The sequence below is a fragment of the Mchenga conophoros genome, linkage group LG3, assembly GCF_057382185.1.
Source record: "Mchenga conophoros isolate Kocher_MC1m ecotype Shallow Benthic linkage group LG3, M_conophoros_male_GT1.1, whole genome shotgun sequence".
NCBI classification, from domain to species: Eukaryota; Metazoa; Chordata; class Actinopteri; order Cichliformes; family Cichlidae; genus Mchenga; species Mchenga conophoros.
This window is the reverse complement of record NC_140528.1, coordinates 1491691-1511683: the sequence shown is the minus strand read 5'-3', so window position 1 is coordinate 1511683 and position 19993 is coordinate 1491691. Positions and strand designations below refer to the sequence as shown.

The 19993-nt window shown below is 42.7% G+C and overlaps 1 protein-coding gene across 1 annotated transcript in view; it reads right to left on the bottom strand.

Annotated features, from left to right (window-relative positions):
- Positions 1–7014: 7014 nt before the first annotated feature.
- The window catches only part of LOC146576943 (uncharacterized), a 17867-nt gene continuing 4888 nt past the window's right edge, over positions 7015–19993 (bottom strand). The window contains exons 2-4 of the mRNA XM_085268174.1: positions 16540–16645; positions 9112–9960; positions 7015–8786 (exon numbers count right to left, since the gene is read on the bottom strand). Of these exons, the coding sequence (XP_085124300.1) occupies positions 8094–8786; positions 9112–9960; positions 16540–16557 (1560 nt within the window). The 5' untranslated portion in view covers positions 16558–16645 and the 3' untranslated portion in view covers positions 7015–8093. The remainder of the gene's footprint in view (positions 8787–9111; positions 9961–16539; positions 16646–19993) is intronic.

Sequence of the window (19993 nt, the reverse complement as noted above, 5' to 3'; positions counted from 1 at the left end):
CATCTTAAATCTCAAATCTTTGTCTCCAAAGAGCTGCTGATGTGTCCGATATGATCCACAAGCTTAAACTAGGATTATAAGTGTGTGCAGTGATGTGTGTGAAACCTCTGAGGACTCACACGTGTGTGCTTCAGCCCACACACACATATGAAGCACTGCGACCTCACACAGAAGTGTTTTACACATCCAGCCTGAATCCTGATCATTTCTACAGTTTATTAAGTTCAGCTTCACCTGAACATCAGTGATGAAGCTGCTCTGACTCCATCACAGCTCACAGCTGTTGGAATGAGTCAAACAATGAAGAAGGTTCAGAAACAGCTGATGATTTTACAGAAACATGATGCAAACATGAAAATGGACACATGATTTTTTATTAACAGACACCGTTTATGTTTCACTGTGCATGACGTCATCAACACTGACACCAGGGGGCGCTCATCACCAGCCTGAGGAAGTGTGATAATGGGGGGAGACGCAGTGTTGTGTGTACTGCAGTCGGACAGAAGGAAAATCTTCCTCCTGAAAACATTTTCATCCTTCCCAAAAGTGTTTGAGTCAAAGGTTACAAATATATAAATACAATAAAACACAGGGTCTTACATAAAATTAGTGATGCAGTTGTGCACTGAGCACCTTTCCAGTGTTCCTTCCTCAGATGAGTCCAGCTGCTGAACACATTAACATCTGTATGTAAATGTAGCCGAGAACCAACCTGAGCACTGCTGGGAAAATACAAAGGCAACCATCAAAGTGCTGTATTATCTTATTTATTCTGAATGTTGACTTAGATCCACACCACGATTTATGAAACTATAGAACTAAAATAACAACAATCGTCTGCTTCTTTAAAATTTCTTTCATTACATCAAACCAGTGAAAACTGAAAAAAAACAAAGAGCTGTTAGCATGTTCAGACCAACTTTGAGACAGAGACTGTAAAGTTCTGCACTTTAAATCCTGCCTGTGTTCCTGCAAATGATTCACACTGAAAGTATCTTAGTTTAGTATTGAGTGAGCCACAAAGCAGCCTGATAGCTTTAAAACAGGAAAAGTAAATGAAATTGACAGTTTCAGTGTAGCTGGATCTATTATTGGGGGGTCATGGCCCCCGTAACCCCGCCTGGTCCTGAGGTCAAATCCACCATCTTTGTTTCAGTGCTTCATGTTCTCCCGTGTTTGTGTGCGTCCTCTCCGGTACTCCGGCTTCCTCCCACAGTCCAAACACATGCAGTTAGTGGGGTCAGGTTAGCTGTGAGTGGTTGTGTCTCTGTGTTATTCCACCTTAATAAATGACTTCCTGTTAGCATGAAGTGCTTCTGTAGGACTGATGTCATTTTCATGGTTGGATCATTTAAATGAAGCTGGACTCAGATGCAGTAAATAAGCTGATTGATCATTAATGAATAAAGCTGGTCAAACACATCACGTGGACACATGTGATTGTGTGTTGTAGTATTGATCCCAATGCTGGTATCAGTCCTGGATCAATAACACTGGATGGATGCGTTCAGCATGGAGCCCTGAGCTGTGTTACAGACAAACATGGAAACTGACAGGTCTGTGTCATTCACAGTCTGTAACACTTCTAAACAACAGAGGCTGACCCAAGTGCCTCAGAGCCAGGCACGCTCACATCACAGCTCTCTAAATAAGCCAGTTTCAAAATAAGAGCTGAAAGCTGTGTTTGCTTGTGTTAGCTTATTATTGTGGAGACTAACATTCAGTGATCATGTGTTCAGACTCATAATGATTACTCTCAGAAATCCTGATCTTTGTATTTACTGTGTGTTGGATCAATAACTGAGATTCATGGTATCACACAGCTGTGCTGCTGCTGCTGTCAGCACATCTGGAACAATACGAGGTATCTGCTAGCAGACTGAGCAGGACGTGAGACCTGTGGACTGTTTAAAGCTGTCCCTCCACAGCTCACTCAGACCTGATCCACACCTCAGTGATATTCTCTGACTTCCTCAGTAGAGACAGAAACCATTCAGATCTGGGACCATCAGCTGACTGATGATGTCACACAGACTGTTTTTCAGGAACAGTGATTCTGATGTGAGCCTGCTAGCTGACAGCAGACCTGATGAAAGCACATGTTCACATCTGTGAGGACAGACTGGACTCTTTGACTGCACCTTGGTTCTCCTCAGAGGTCTGTACAGGAGCATGTCCACCCCCACTGAAGATCTCAGTCACTGTGAAACATAAAAAGCTGCTTGTGTGGCCTCTGCCTCACATGTAGATACAGCTACAGGTTTCTCTGTCAGTCAGACTGAAACAGTGTCCTGATGCTGCATCATTCAGCTCTGTGCCCCAGTCAGCATCACTGGGAGCTACCAGTGTTTCTGCCCTTTTCCTGTAACACTACACTCAGCACAGGCTCAGCTGGTATCCAGTGTTGGACTTTGGCTTCAGCTGCTGTGATAGATCCTCTAACATAGATCAGCTCTGCTACATGTTGTTAGATAAGTGCAGCTGCTGTCATGTCCTGATGTTTCTCTGGCTCAGCAGCTTCTCCATCAGAGGTTCACATGGAGCTGATCCAGTATCTCCAGTAACTGTGTTCTGTGCCTCACTGGTTCATCCTTCTGTCTGTGTGACGTCAGTCAGATGTTGAAGTTAAACTCTGTAATCTTCACTGTGTCACAGAGTTCAGTGAGTCCCGTTATTCACAGTATCAATCAGATCATCAGAGAACAGCTGATCAGCAATCAGTGGTGCCAACAGCGCCTCCTGTGGTGAGAGGATGCAATAATGCAATGTAGCATTTTTCCACTCAACACTTGCAGTCATGGAAACTGTCTGTTGGATCTGTGTGACGTTGCTTTCTTGGTTAGAGTTCCTCACAAATGTCCAGATGATTCTTCTAATGAGGCGTCGACCATGTTTGCAGCTCTTTGGAAGAAAACGTCGCCCTTTGCCATCCTTACTTTTCTTTGACTTCTTCAAATGCAGCTGAACTCCAGCTGGTATTTTCTTGGACTTTGCAGCTGTTTCTGGTCATCAGTTCATTCCTGCAAACCTCTGAAGCTGAACAACAATGATGCTGCATTGCTGGCTGATCCCAAAAGGTTGATTCTGTTCATCTGGACGTTTTCAGAAACGTTTGCTCACTGATCAGGTGACTTCTTCAGTCTCAGCTGACTGCAGCTTTACAAGCTTACAAACAGCACATTTGCACAATGACTGAAAGCAGCAGCACCTGATATATATGATACTAATATAATACATATACATATATAATCCATACTAATGATGAAGGAACTGAGCTCACAGTCCATTGTTCATTCAGTGAACTACTCAGTTTATTTTGGGCCTCAGAAATGCTCACTCTGTTTGTACATCACTGTCAGCAATAGACTCATTCTGCTGTGTGGACAGGAACACATGTGACATCACTTCCTGTTTGTTTGTGACTGAAGAGGAAGAAGTTTACAAGGAATCATTTAGAAGAGTTTCAAACATCAACTGATTGAATCCATGAATCTGAAAACGTGTTTGTGAGTGAAAGAGACAGACATGTACAGACTGAACTATCTGTTCAACAGTCAGAGTGTTTCTGTAACAGGAGACACTCTTTACACTCCACTCAGCACAGGGACACTGAGGAACCACGAGACCAGAACATAAACCCAAACCCAGGATAAAGAGTTTGAGTGAATGTGGTGTTGAAGGTGTGGAGGTGGATCAGAGTGTCAGAGGAGACTCTGTAGAAGGACAGAGTGCCAGCAGGACAGTCCACATACACTGCTGCTCTGTTAGAGACAGAGGAGGAGGGGGAGGAGGAGGAGGAGATGGATGTTTGACTCTTATTGTGCCAGACAGACTGAGGACCACGATCAGAGCAGATCAGACTCCAGGACTGATCAGTGAGTCCAAACACACAGTCATAACTGTCTCCTTTCCTTCTTATGCTTCTGTAACTCACTGATATAAAAACGTTTCCTCTCCACTCGACCTCCCAGTAACAGCGACCAGTCAGACCATTTCTACACAGCAGCTGTTCCCAAACATCAAATCTGTCTGGATGATCAGGATATGACTGAACCTCCTCCACACAATGTGCCTCAATGTTATTGATATTATTATTATCATTATTATATAATAATAATACAACCCTTATAATAAAACCACTAAAAACCTTTATTCTAGCGCTTCTAGACTTTAAAGTCAGCAAAGAGGCACAGAAAAGAAGATCAGACACCAGCGAGGGAGGATAAGAAAGACAGACGCAACAACATTGTCATCCCCTATGTAGCCGGTGTATCAGAAAAACTCAGGAGAGTTTTCTCCAAGCATGACATCCCGGTGCATTTCAGACCCAGCAACACGCTCAGACAAAAACTGGTTCACCCGAAAGACAAAACATCAAAACACAGACTTAACAATGTGGTGTATGCTGTACAGTGCAGCGAGGAATGCACAGACCTCTACATTGGAGAGACCAAACAGCCACTTCACAAGCGCATGGCACAACACAGAAGAGCCACCTCCACAGGACAAGACTCAGCAGTCCATCTGCATCTTAAGGATAAAGGACACTCTTTCGAGGATGCCAATGTTCACATTTTGGACAGAGAGGACAGATGGTTTGAAAGAGGAGTGAAAGAAGCATCTATGTCCACTGTGAGCGACCATCTTTGAACAGAGGCGGGGTTTACGACACCAACTCTCTGCCATCAATAATCCAGTTTTGAGATCCCTTCCCAGACGCCTTAACGCCCACTCACATCCTGGGCCATCTGACCTCAGGAATCCGCATGATAAGGTGGGGCCAGGTTTCACAATGAACTCACCCGAAACTCTGGCTGATTGGGACCCACACCCAGTTTCACACCTTGGCTCAGGCGATTAGAGGATCATCAGGGGTCCTTTTGTCCCTCTGTGGGGGGAAACTCCCACTAGGTTTATATTTGGGACTCTCCACCATTTGACCTTAGAACTGAAGAAGCTTCTCGGATGAGAGGTGAAACGTCTTCAAGTAACTTAAAGAAGTCCAGACGCTTTTCTTTGCAAGCTCCTTTGACATTTGACCACGAGCAATCTTTTCTGGTTTGACGCCGTCTTTGTAGCCAGAAACCAGCTCTCTCCTCGGCTTCCTCCACTACACGCTTCCCCCACGCCAGTCTCCTCCGTCACTATAAAGGGGAGAGTCATGAGCTCCATCACCCTCACCTGTGCCGTCCAACGTCCCGCCACCAGCCTCCACTGCAGCAGGCCAGAGACCACACCCCTGCCACAATAAGTAAAAGTATATCCTTGCTGTACCCTTAATGCTAAATGTGCTAAATTAACCGCTGCCTTTGCCCCTTTGGGATTATTCTTATGTCACTGGGATGTTGACCTTTGACCTTCACATTAGAGAGATGGGCAGACATAATTAGTGTATGAATTTTAAAGTAACAGGTAATAAAGAGAGTGTAGCAAATGTAGTCAGGTTTATTACTCTGTATCACACATGAGTGCCCGAGGGAGGCGGGGCTGACTGGGGAGACACAGGAAACAGAGAGACAGGGCTGACTCGACATGAAACGATGAAACGTGGGACACGGGAACAGAAACTAAACACAGGCTGAAATGAACACTGAGGGAGGGAGAACTAAGATTACTGAGAGCCTGATAAATAAGAAGAACAAAAACCAAGAAAAACAAGAGTCAAAGAAAACCAAAAACACAAAGCATTGGGCCAGGACCCACTGCTGTGACATTTATATGTGATAAAAACATTAAAAACTGCTCAGATGTTGAAATCTTTCTACGTATACTTTAGGTTCAGCTCTCCAGCCTGGCATTTGGTTAAGCATGATTCAAACATTTGATTTTGTTTAACTGGTTTTAATTATAGTTACTTTTTGTGAACATTTGTTGCAGCATTTAAAAATACATCATTTATTTTCAAACTTTTATTTGATTTAGAGCATCATATTTGACCAACGTAAATGTTTTAATTTCATATAAAATAACTGAAACAGTGAACTAAATATCTGAAATCTTTCCTTCCTTAAAAGTTATAATCCTACTTAAGTTATAGTGCAAACGCTTAAGCAACAAATATACTTGATGCTAATTAATTAATATTTCCCTTTGATGTTGCAACTATGCGGTCACTTCTGTCTTTAAACAAAATAATATTTTCCAGTTACAGAAATCATAAAGTCCAAACTAAAGTGCTACTGTTGCTATATGCATTTTATATAAATCATGGATGATGGTCCTGACATGAAGGAAGAGAAAGTTACAGGTTGCATCCTTTGACTTTGTCTCCGTGCCTTTGGGCGATTTTCAGAAGGACAGATGTTTCTGTTCAATTCTTAAATCAATTTTTTCAAACACAAACACTATTTTAAAGCTTCTAGAGAGTAAAATATTCATGATAATTATAATAACAATAATAAAAACAAAAGCTCTCAGATCCATCAAACCAAGCAGCAGAAAGAACAATAACTGAAGAGAAAACTTTAACCTTGTAGACTTCATTATGTTCCAGCTGCTCTACAGACGCTGTGACCTCGAACTTAAGCAGGTCGTAAAGTATGTGCAGCTCAATAACTTCATAATCAGACCCTGTGGTATTTAGGCAGCAGAACAACTAAGAATAACAACTACAAATAATGTTTTTAGGTTTCTGTTGTACTGCAAGGTTCTGTACAGGAGAACCAAACCAAGAGCAAATATTACGTCTCATTTAAACCTGAGCACGAAGAGCCATCAACATTTAGCAAATTGAATCATCTTTGTTTAGATGCAAGAAGAATCATATAGAAATGAAAAAGTAGAAATAGAAATCCAGAGCAAAGATATCCTCTAATTCAGCGTAGCACATGTGCAGCTGCTGCGATTCACGTAAGCATTCGGCTCGTCGCTGTTGCAGATTTTTCTCTCGCTGTTCTGGCTCACAGCGCTGCAAACACAAAAATAAATATCCCCAAAGGTGTGAAAGGGAGCTAATTAGTAAGAGTATTGTTACTCTCCGCAGGAGTAGTCCAGCAGTAGAAATCAGTCCAATAACAAGGTGTGTAACATCTAGCAGGGTGACAGAAAAACCCAGGGTAACTTCTAAGGACCTCAACGTCTCTCTCACATTGTGTTTTTTAAACATGCTTCCATTTGTCACTTCAGTCTTTACTCTGAAATACAGGAAGAGAAATCATGGCTGAAACAATTTCTCATGAAACCAGGGGTGTGGTCCAACAGTGAGTTTGGTGAGGAAGGTTCCTAACTGAGAGAAGTGACCCAGAAGTATCTGTGTAGCAGCCACAATGAATCCAGATCATGAGCTTTATTAACTGATCAAAGTCTCTTCTTTCATCTTCTGTATCATTCAGTTTGCATTGGTAATGCCCATTATTGTAATGCTTTTTTAAGACGAGCAAAACTTTATTTCACTTTGGGTTAGCTGGGATAAGTGATGGATGGAGGGAATTTTACTTCAGCCACAGAAATCCTAAACAGGAAGGAGGAGCAGAGTTACAGTGGATCACTATCCAGCAGGGAAACAAGATTTATTTCAATTTCTTGGCCATGAGTGAGATTTACTGAGTGGGCAAATTAGGGAGACGGCACCATCAGATCCCGAGCCCTCCATGTGTTAATCAAGAGACGGCTGCTGTGCTACATCCATAAATAATGAATAAATTAGGAGCTAAAGCTGAAAGGACAGTTTATTTGTACCATCTTCACGTGAACACATTCAAGAACATCACAGATGAAGAAACATTAAAAACTTCCACACTACATAAAGCAAGAAAAATAGTTTTTCTTTCAGGTGGTTTCAGAAAAACAGAAACATCAAACATCTCCAAGACTCTCTTTGAAAGAACTAAAAACCTTTGTTCTCATGGTCCAATCATGAGTGAACTCCCCGATGAAGCCTTGTGTGCTAAAACATGTCAGAGTTTTAAAGGTTAAACATGAGTTTCCAAAACGTTTTGCTGGAGAACAATGAACTATTTGACTGAGTTTCAATCATTTACAGACGAGCAAAACCAGGACAGAGAAAAAAGGACAAAACTGACTCAGTAAAAAACAGAAAAGAAGATCCCATGTAGATCTGTATTATGTAGAAGTTCAGCCCAGCAACCAGTTCAGTTCAACACAAGTTTAAATGATTCTATCTGAACTCTGTGGAGCCTGATCTCAAGCTTTTTGAGTCTGACACAGAAACCAGAGGATCTTTCTGTGTCTTCAGATTCACTGTGATCCAGTGATGGGAGTGATTTCAGCCCTGAGTGATGGCGCTGATGTTTGCACAGAGCAGACAATGAGGTGAATGTTTGGGCACATTGGTAACAGTGAAACAGTTTATTAGTAACGTGGGATCGTTTGTGTGCAGAGTATGAACTGAGATTCCTGAAGCTCTTGTCACACTGGTCACAGCTGTAGTTTCCTTCCATGTGTGCACGTTCATGAATGTTACGATTACCTGACTGTGAGAAGCTTCTCTCACAGTGTCTGCACTTGTGTGGTTTCTCTCCTGTGTGGACTCGTTTGTGTGATTTAAGCTTCCATGCAGTGGTGAAGGATGACCCACACTGATCACAGAGGTGCTTTTTAACCCCACTGTGAATCAGTTCATGTTGTTTTAAATCTCTTGGTGTGGTGAAGCTTCTCCCACATTCTTTGCAGTATTTCAGTTTGTCTCCAGTGTGTCTACGTTGATGTGTTTTAAGGGCAGCTTGCCAACTGAAAGTTTTTCCACAGAGGTCACAATGAAAGTCTTTCCCACCACCACAGTGATGACAGGGTTGAGAACTGGATCCATCTGTGTCGCTCTGCTTCTAAACAAAGACACAAAGACAGTGTAAGTCAGTCCTTCAACATTTGTATCCTGAACGTCGCCTGAAATAAAGAGCATCTCTGCAGACGTCCAACTACATTTGACTGTTTCAGTTAACACACTCAGTTTACTGGGCTGCAATAACTACAATACTACCACCATAATACTACAGTAATACTAAAATCATAACTGAAAGGAAAATCTGAATAATCACTCAGAGCTGCTTTTCCATGCAGTAGAATTGCTAACATGCTAACACAGTTTAATGAGCAGAGTTGTTCCAAACAGTCAGGCTAAAATGACAAGATAACAATATAAATACATACCTCACAGTAGCTGCACTTGTAGAGTCTCTTTCTGGTGTGGATCTGTTGGTGTCGTCTCAGGTGATGTGGAGATTTAAAAGTCTTCTCACACAGGTCACATTGATAAGGTCTCTCCTCAGTGTGGGTAAACATGTGCTGTTGTAAGTGTGCGTCTGTTGTAAACTCTTTGCCACACTGTTCACAGCAGTACACATCATGTCTGGTGTGAATGCGTAGGTGTGTATTTCGGTACCCTCTCCGGCTGAAAGTTTTTCCACAGATGTCACAGCTGTATGCCTTAATTCCAGAGTGGGTAACTAGATGCCTCTGTAAGTGGCTACTGCGAGTAAAAGCTCTGCCACACTGATCACAGCTGTATACTTTAACTCCACTGTGGATGAGTTGGTGTTTTTTTAGGGAACCCTTCCTGGAAAAAGACTTTCCACACAAGTCACAGCTGAACGGTCTCTCTCCAGTGTGGATGACCTGATGCTGTTTTAGTTTAGCCCTCACAGTAAAACCCTTCCCACACTCGTCACAGCTGTATGGCTTAATTCCAGAGTGGGTAACTAGATGCTTCTGTAAGTTGCTACTGTGAGTAAAAGCTCTGCCACACTGATCACAGCTGTACGCTTTAACTCCACTGTGGATGAGTTGGTGTGTTTTTAGGTAACCCTTCCTGGAAAAAGACTTTCCACACAAGTCACAGCTGAACGGTCTCTCTCCAGTGTGGATGACCTGATGCTGTTTTAGTGAAGCCCTCACAGTAAAACCCTTCCCACACTCGTCACAGGTGTGTTTTTTCTCTCCCTTTCTTCTGTGAGGTTTGTCGGCCTCCTGAGAGCGCTGACTTCTGGCTCCATGTTGGTCCTGCAGTGACAGAGATACAAACAGAGGCAGTGAGTGAAATGCAGTCGTGGAACAAACTCAACCTTCAAACTCCATTAACACTAGTTTTAAACCTGAAGGTGGAGCGTGGCACCAAACACCTTAAAGGTCTCTTATCCCCACCTGCTGGTAGTTCTAACACATTACATCCAACCTGCTGTTAAAGATAATTCATGACTGTTCAAACACTAAAATCATGCACACACACACACACACACACACACATTATTTTATAATTTAGATTATTTTGTTGTTTCCTATTACATATTTCTATAATTTGTATAGATTTATACAGAATTATTCAGTGATAATAAATCCTATGTTTGTTTATTCTAAAGGAACCCCGTTAGCTTCCACAACAGATGTTGCTCGTCTTCCGTCAAATACTCACATAAAATATTACACAATAAAGTGGATTCAAGATATCCACATAATTTCACTCTTACATCCACAGTGAGGTTTCACAATTGTTCAAATATAAGCAATCAATAATAATAATATCAATAACATTGAGGCACATTACACAAATTTCAAAAACAAATCATGTCTTACAATATTTACAACAATTAAAAGCTCTGTAAATCGGCTTTTAAGTGTTCATTGAAGTTTTGAATAATTCTCTAATTTTTTAAGGCAACTTATTCCACTTAAAAGTTGCTCTAAATGTAACAGTTTTACAAAACGTTACTTTTAACTCGAGCATTTACTAAATTGCAGCTTGTTGAAAACTGTGTAATATGATGATGTATTTCATCTGGATACTGCAGCTGAGCAGAATAAATGTGGTGTGTTTAACAGAATTGCTTTCTTTAGAACTACAAGTAAGCCATAGAATATTTTAGCCTGTACAGGAAGCCAAGAAAGGTTATTATGCATGTTATCAATATTAGTATAGTATGAACATCTTCACACTAATCTGGACGCCTTATTCTGGACTAACTGAAGTCTGTTAAGATCTGTCTTATTAGCTGCTGACCAAATGATTGAACAATACTCCAGATGAGACATTACTAGTGCATTAATGACATCTTTCATAATGAAGAAGTGATACACAAAGAGCATTTCATAGCCATAGCTATGCCTTGTCGGCAGAGTTATGTGACATTAGTGATGTTTGTACTTTCAGCGTTAACTTGGTTTTAAAGCCTTTAAAATATACGCCGTTCAATAGTCGACCTTAATCTGACAGAGAATGTGATGATTTTGTGGATAATTAAAGTCAGTCATATATCCACAAACACAACAAGCTGAAAGTCAGTGATGCTGCTCGGTTTGCAGTCCTGAACATCACGGCACAAGCAGGATTCACTGCACCACCACAGACCTGTGATAGCACTATCCCCCTGCTGAACGAGCTGAACACTTTCTTTGCTCGCTTTGAAGTCCAAAACAGCACCACTGCACACACGACCCCACCCCCTCCTGGTGACCAGGTGATGACTCTGTCCCCGGACAGCGTGAGGAGATCCCTCAGCAGGATCAATGCACGTAAAGCTCCGGGTCCTGACAACATTCCTGGTCGTGTACTGAGAGACTGTGCAGTGGAACTCACTGATGTCTTCACAGACATCTTCAACATATCACTCATCCAGGCTGTCGTCCCCACATGTTTTAAAGCCACCACAATCATTCCGGTTCCAAAAAAGTCATCTCCCTCCTGCTTTAATGACTACCGTCCTGTTGCACTTACTCCCATCCTGATGAAGTGCTTCGAACGACTAGTCATGCAGCACATCAAGACTGTCCTGCCCCCCTCCCTGGATCCCTTCCAGTTTGCGTATCGGCCCAACCGCTCAACCGATGATGCCATCTCCACTGCACTCCACTCGGCACTCACACACCTGGACAAAAAAGACTCATATGTTCGAATGCTGTTCATAGATTTCAGTTCAGCATTCAACACTATAATCCCCCAACAGCTCACTCAAAAACTGGTCCAGCTGGGGCTCAACACCTCACTGTGCAACTGGCTGTTGGATTTCCTCACCAGAAGACCTCAAGCAGTACGGGTCGGCAGTAATACATCCAGCACCATCATTTTAAACACGGGGGCCCCGCAGGGATGCGTGCTGAGCCCCCTCCTCTTCACTCTGCTGACCCATGACTGCACTCCATCATACAGCTCCAACCTCTTCATCAAGTTTGCGGACGACACAACGGTGGTGGGTCTCATTAGCAACAGGGATGAGACCGACTACAGAAGTGAGGTGAGACGCCTGGCCACGTGGTGTGCTGACAACAATCTCTCTCTGAATGTGGAGAAGACGAAGGAGATTGTTGTGGACTTCAGGAGAATGCACACCCAACATGCTCCTCTGACCATTGACGGAGCGTCTGTGGAGAGAGTGAGCAGCACCAAGTTCTTGGGTGTGCACATCACAGAGGATCTCTCCTGGACGTACAACACCACAGCACTGGCCAAGAAATCACAGCAGCGTCTCTTCTTTCTCCGCAAACTAAGAAGAGCAGGAGCTCCAGCCCCCATCATGCACACTTTCTACAGAGGCACCATCGAGAGCATCCTGTCGAGCTGCATCACTGTGTGGTTTGGAGCCTGCAATGCGTCCTGTCATAGAACCCTCCAACGCATAGTGAGAGCTGCAGAGAGGATCATTGGTGTCTCTCTCCCCTCCCTCCAGGACATTTACAGCACCCGTCTCACTACAAAAGCCCTTTGCATAGCGGCTGATCCCACGCACCCAATGCAAAGCTTCTTCAAGCTGCTGCCGTCGGGGAGGAGACTGCGGAGTCTCCAGGCCAGGACCAGCAGGCTGAAGGACAGCTTCATCCATCAGGCTGTCAGGAAGCTTAACTCCCTCCCGATTCTGCCCCCTCTCCCCTCTCTCCTCCATGGTCTCACTGAACTCTGTCACACACACACTCACTCTCTGACGCACTCACTGGCCTGCACCAGTTACCAGTCACTTTGTGGAGCAGTGGACTGCCATTACCTCATAAGACTTTGTTGTTACACTATCTCTTACCGTACATTACTAAATCTCCATTTGCACTATTTGCACTACTCTGCCTGGTTTACACTCAATGTCATTTACCCTTACTTGAATATTGTATATTGTATAGGTTTCTTGGTATAATCGTATTGTATTTATTTAAATTTTTACTTTTTAATTATTTTACTTGCATTTCTTAATCACTCTCTTATATTTAAATGTTCTTTTGCTATTTCATCTAGGGTTTGAGAGTAACGAAATTTCTATTCTCTGTATGTCCTGTACATGTGGTAGAATTGACAAATAAAGTTGACTTTGACTGTTAATGTTAGCTGTGTTATATTGCTGCCTCTGTTCGGTGGTGTCGAGCCAAACGCACTTTAACGTGTGTTTGAACGAGCTGACGGTTCACTCGTTAAGCTGAAAGAAAGATGCTTTAATCACAGCAGTCACACATGTGTCCACTGCACCATCTGGAACTCTTCTTGTTTACACTCGTAATAACACAAACACTAAATCCTGCTTCTCTGGTGCTGTTGTGTAGCAGTGTGTACACCTGAGACTGTCACCTGTCTGTCTGTCCTGCACTCTCTCTCTGTTTCTTTCTCTCTGATTGTGGAATAAAAGTATGAACATGTGTTTATAAGTTACACTTGTGTTTGAATCCTGCAGCTTATCACACATTTGATTTCCATGTGTGACGACTGCAAGTGTCCAGAGTGAGGACAGACTGAGGGACCCACTGCTGCACATCATCTGTGAGGCTTTGCAGCCCTGATGATCCACCAGGACAAACTCAGCAGTGTGTGAGGAAGAGGAGGAGGAAGAGCCAGCAGCAGCTGACAGATGGAGAGAATAGACAGACTGTTCCCTGTTTGTGAAGGACTGCTAGGAAAGTTTAACATAACTGTCTGTGCTGAATCAGTCTTATTAGGTAATGTTCAAATAATGTGATCATCCCAGTGTTTCCAGTGTGGGAGAAAGTACTCAGAGTACTCAGGGCCTTCAAGTTACACACTATGAAAGGCAGCAACAAGTTTAATGTTCAGAAACCTAAAGTCTGTATCAGCAGCAGAATGGAGCTAAAATAAATGCTGGTTTCAGTTCTATGAAGCTTTGAGTCTGTGAAGGTTCTCAGTCATCCAGGTCATCGTAGTCAAAGGAGCTTGCAAAGAAAAGCGTCTGGACTTCTTTAAGTTACTTGAAGACGTTTCACCTCTCATCTGAGAAGCTTCTTCAGTTCTCTCTCTTCACTTGCATACCCACCACGGAGGCCGTGGAGACTGTCAGAAAATGACTACAAGAAGACAGCTCCTTGGAGGACAGGACCAACTTCACAGCCGATCAGATCTGCACACTGTTAGACCTCTGCCTCACCACTACATATTTCAAATACAACGAAGGCTTTTACAGACAAAAACATGGCTGTGCCATGGGCTCCCCCGTGTCACCTATTGTAGCCAACCTTTACATGGAGGAAGTGGAAAGGAAGGCTCTTGGCTCTTTCAAAGGAAGAGTACCCAGCCACTGGTACAGATATGTGGACGACACCTGGGTCAAAATCAAGACACAAGAAGTGGAATCCTTCACTGCGCACATTAACGCTGTGGATAAAAACATCAAGTTCACCAGGGAAGACACAAAGGACAACTGTTTGCCTTTCCTGGACTGCGCTGTGCACATTGAAGAGAACGGCAACCTCAACATCGAAGTTTACCGGAAGCCCACACACACGGACCAGTACCTCCTCTTTGACTCCCATCACCCTCTGGAACACAAACTTGGAGTAATTAGGACCCTACACCACCGGGCAGAACATGTTCCCTCTAAGCCTGAAGGAAAAAAGAAGGAACACACACATGTAAAGGAAGCACTCAAAACGTGCGGCTATCCTAAATGGGCGTTCTTAAAGTCAGCAAAGAGGCACAGAAAAGAAGACCAGACACCAGCGAGGGAGGATAAGAAGGACAGACGCAACAACATTGTCATCCCCTATGTAGCCGGTGTATCAGAAAAACTCAGGAGAGTTTTCTCCAAGCATGACACCCCAGTGTACTTCAGACCCAGCAACACGCTCAGACAGAAACTGGTTCACCCGAAAGATAAAACGCCAAAACACAGACTTAACAATGTGGTGTTTGCTGTACAGTGCAGTGAGGAATCCTCAGATCTCTACATTGGAGAGACCAAACAGCCACTTCACAAGCGCATGGCACAACACAGAAGAGCCACCTCCACAGGACAAGACTCAGCAGTCCATCTGCATCTTAAGGATAAAGGACACTCTTTGAGGATGCCAATGTTCACATTTTGGACAGAGAGGACAGATGGTTTGAAAGAGGAGTGAAAGAAGCCATCTATCATCTATGTCCACTGTGAGCGACCATCTTTGAACAGAGGCGGGGTTTACGACACCAACTCTCTGCCATCTATAATCCAGTTTTGAGATCCCTTCCCAGACGCCTTAACGCCCACTCACATCCTGGGCCATCTGACCTCAGGAATTCGCATGATAAGGTGCGGCCAGGTTTCACAATGAACTCACCCGAAACTCTGGCTGATTGGGACCCACACCCAGTTTCACACCTTGGCTCAGGTGATTAGAGGATCATCAGGGGGTCCTTTTGTCCCTCTGTGGGGGGTCACTCCCACTAGGTTTATATCTGGGACTCTCCACCATTTGACCTAAGAACTGAAGAAGCTTCTCGGATGAGAGGTGAAACGTCTTCAAGTAACTTAAAGAAGTCCAGACGCTTTTCTTTGCAAGCTCCTTTGACTATGAAGCTTTGAGTATTTTGGATCAGTAGCTGCTGTGTTTGTTGCATCATATTGCTGTAACTGTTTATATGCTTTATATATTCTGAGCTAAGTTGATCTATAGTGTTACATCATATTCTATAAGGATGTTATGTGTTTGTAGACTTTCTGCCCAGTTTGACCCATTTAGCAGAAGTCAGCCTGTTTAAGGCTCTGATATCTATTCTGTGTGACTTAAACCAGTTATGACATGGTCTGATTTTCTCACCTAATAAAGGAATATTTCATATATCAGTCTACTCTTCATTCTATCAGACACAGTTATCACAGCTCCTACATTTGCTTTTTACACATATATGTAAGCATTGAGCCAAATTTAGTAATGCCAACAATATAATAACTATAATATTGGCCATATTATATTTACATTACCACAGTGAGATGACTTTAGTCTCATGAACAACATCAGCTAATTGTTATTTACAGCTAATCTTAAACGACTGTTCAGCACAGAAATGAAGCCCAACAATCATGTTTCACAGTCCTGTGGTCTCAGCCTCAGATACTCATCAAATCACACAGAGCTCATGTAGAAACAAATGAACTAAATATGTTCTCCTTCATTTCTGTCAAACAAAGCTGTATGAAACGTTTCCAGCTGTTAGTACATAAACACATAAACAACAGCTGCTTGTTTCAGTGAAAATACATTGATGGCTTTTTAATAAAGTTGTGCAGCTGTAAAGTATTTTGTCTGGTGTCAATTCTATCGTCAGCTACATCGTTATGGCAAATGTTCAGATGTATATGGTGATAAATATCTTTGGTCATATGGTCCTGCTCTGTCTGTCACCTTCTGTGTTGAGCTCATTGTTTCCTCTGTAGTGGCTGAGCTGAGTCCAAGTAGCTGAAAATGTTCCTCTGCTGCTCCGTCAGACTCTCCTCCTCCTGCTGATCAGCTGGGACACAAAACAGATCTTTGTTAGGCTCCACACTGCACTGAAGAGTCAAAGTGTCTCATATGTTCATCTGACAAGTAAAAGAACACATTTTTGTTTCCCGAGGTGGGCAACTTGTTGGAAACAAACACAAAAGCTTTGAGCACTGATACCTGCCATTGCTGGCATTGAAAGATGCAACGCCAGCAATGTGGATTGGTTTGAGTCTTGACAATCCACATTGCTGGCATCTTTCAATATGTTTGAATGCACCAGTGTAAGTGCAGCCACTCAGACTCAATGTGTTCATAGAAACAGGTGCACATGTGTCACGAGTTCATCCAGCAGTAGCTATGGCACTTGGCCACAGGGGGCAGCAGGGGACTGACCTGCATTTGAGACTGCTCCAGCTGCTCTGTGACAGTCAGTAGATCTGCTACAAATTGCAGATCATATGCAAGTTTTGGAAATGACATTATAAATATTCCTAACTTAGCCACGGCAGCCATGTTGATGTATTACCTATATTGGCTGAAAATGTTCATTTGCAGAGAAAAGACACAGGCAGACTGTGCTTACAGGACAACAACAACAACAATCTTTATTTATAGAGCACATTTAAAAACCAACGGCATGCCAAAGTGCTTAACATAGAACAAATTAACACAAGTATAATCAGAGTCATAAAAATAAAAGTGTAGAATTATGTTCACAGGAAAAAGCCACCAATAGAAAAAATATAACTACAGCACATAGCTATAGCACAATATAACTGTGCCATCAACACACAATGGGGATAAGACATACACAGCGCAAATAAAAAGCAAGATAGGAAAATTAGTAAAATAAATCACTGCAGACAAGGCCAGCATTTAACCAGTAGAAAACGCAAGATTAAACAAATACGTTTTAAGCCGTGATTTAAAAGATTGAATAGAGTCAGACGCCCGAATGCCAATGGGAAGGTTGTTCCACAACTCTGGTGCGGCCAGGGCAAACGCTCGATCACCTCTAGACTTCAGCCGAGATCTAGGCTGCACCAACAGTAACTGTGAGGATGATCTTAAAGCCCTAGCAGGAACATATAAGCTTAAGAGTTCCTTAAGATAGCTCGGTGCTGTGTTATTAGTGATTTTAAAAGTAAACAGCAGAATTTTAAATTGGATACGGTATTTCACAGGCAACCAGTGCAAATCAGCTAGGACGGGAGTAATGTGGGCAAACTTCTTAGTTTTGGTTAGAATGCGTGCAGCAGCATTTTGGACTGTCTGTAATCTATGGAGGAGGGAGAGTGGAGTCCAAAATAGAGTGAATTGCAGTAATCCAGCCTCGAAGTTACAAAGGCATGGATGAGTTTTTCCAGGTCTTTATGCGGGATATACTGCCTGGCCTTAGAAATAAGGCGGAGTTGGTATAAATTGGATCTAACAACAGCAGACACTTGTCTATCAAGTTTAAATGAGCTGTCAAGTAACACGCCCAAATTCCTAACAGTGTCGGAAAAGGAGCTAGTGAGAAAACCAAAAGCATCACGAAGTTTGGCACGAAGGACGTCACTGCCAAAGACCACAATTTCAGTTTTCTTATCATAAAGGATAAGAGTATTTGCCAGGAGCCATTGCCTGACCTCACACATGGACCCTCGAAAACTATTCAAGGACAAAGCTAGGTCATCATTTAACTCAAAGTAGATCTGAATGTCATCAGCATAATAATGAAAAGCGATGTGATATTTCTCAAAGATAGCGCTTAATGGAAGCATGTACAATGAGAACAGAGTAGGGCCTAACACAGATCCCTGAGGGACACCACAACAGACAGGTACAGCAGAGGAAGAGGAAGTGACCAAGTGAACCGAGGAGAGCCGATTGGACAAGTATGATTTAAACCAATCCAGGGCAACACCCTTGATGCCTACAGTGTGCTCAAGTCTCGCCAATAGGATTTTATGATCAATCATATCGAAAGCCGACGATAAATCCAATAGCACTAGGACCGAGGAGCGTCCATTGTCAGCCATTAGTAGAAGGTCATTGAGAACTCGGAGCAGCGCTGACTCAGTGCTATGATGTGGTTTGAAGGCCGATTGGAATTTAGCATTAATGCTATTCTCATCCAGGTAGGCCTGGAGTTGAAGCAACACTATCTTCTCAAGAATTTTGGCCAAGAACGGAAGCTTGGAAATCGGCCTATAGTTCGCATAATCATTATAATCGAGGTTCCTTTTTTTAAGAACAGGCTGAATTATAGCATGTTTAAAGGCTGATGGTACGCAACCAGAGAGCAAAGAAGAGTTCAAAAGGGACAATATACTAGGTCCAATTGCACTAAAACAGTCCTTAACTATACGAGATGGAAGAACATCATATACGAGATTAGTATTGTTCAGTTGTTCAACCAGACGCTTAAGAGTAGGGAGTGAAACGGGTTCAAACTGATAGAAGGAAGAGGAACAGTCAGGGGTAAACGCAGGGCCTGTCATTAAAGGAAGAGCAGATTTAAGAGATGAGACTTTATCTAAAAAATAATTTAAAAATTGTTCGCAAAGAACCGTGGAGCACGGCAGCGGCATAGTGGGGCAGGGGTTGACCACAGAGTTAAAAATTTTAAATAAAATTCGAGGATTGTTACCATTGGTAGAGATAATTTTTGAAAGAAAAGCTGCTTTAGCCATTTTGGCAGCAGTTTGAAACTTCAAGCGACTAGTACGTAGGATGTCGTAAGATGCCTGGAGTTTATCTTTCCTCCACCTTCTCTCATCCCGCCGACACGCACGTCGTAGAGCGCGAACAGAGTCACTTAACCAACATTGTGAGTAAGTTCTGGGGCGCTTCATTTTAATAGGTGCCACAGTGTCGAGGATGGAGGAACATGTAGTTAACAGGGTATTGGCAAAATTCTCAACCATATGAGGGGTAAGACAATCTGACGTAATAGATGCAGAATACACAAAAGAAGCAGAGAATTTCACCACAGTATCAGCATTAACAGTACGCACATCACATAATAACGTTACATGTTATTATGTGATGTTACTGAAATCATCATGAATAACAGGAGTGGTAATTTCCTGTAACTTTGTGTATATAATTTGGCATTTCTTACTGATGCAGGCCAAAAATAAATACATAAACTGAGCACCTGATGGCTTTGAACTTTTGTTGTCCATCTTCCATTGGTTTGAATTTTGCGCTCCAGTACAAACACAAATCCCCCAACCCGAGGATCAGCACAATTAACCTAACAGACCTACACCTTAGTTCACAGATTCACTTTGTCTAAGGTTGATTTCTGGGATTTCACACAACCCAGGATTCAGATCGTGAATCCATGATGGGCTTGGATTTACATCATTATAAATGAAATGTG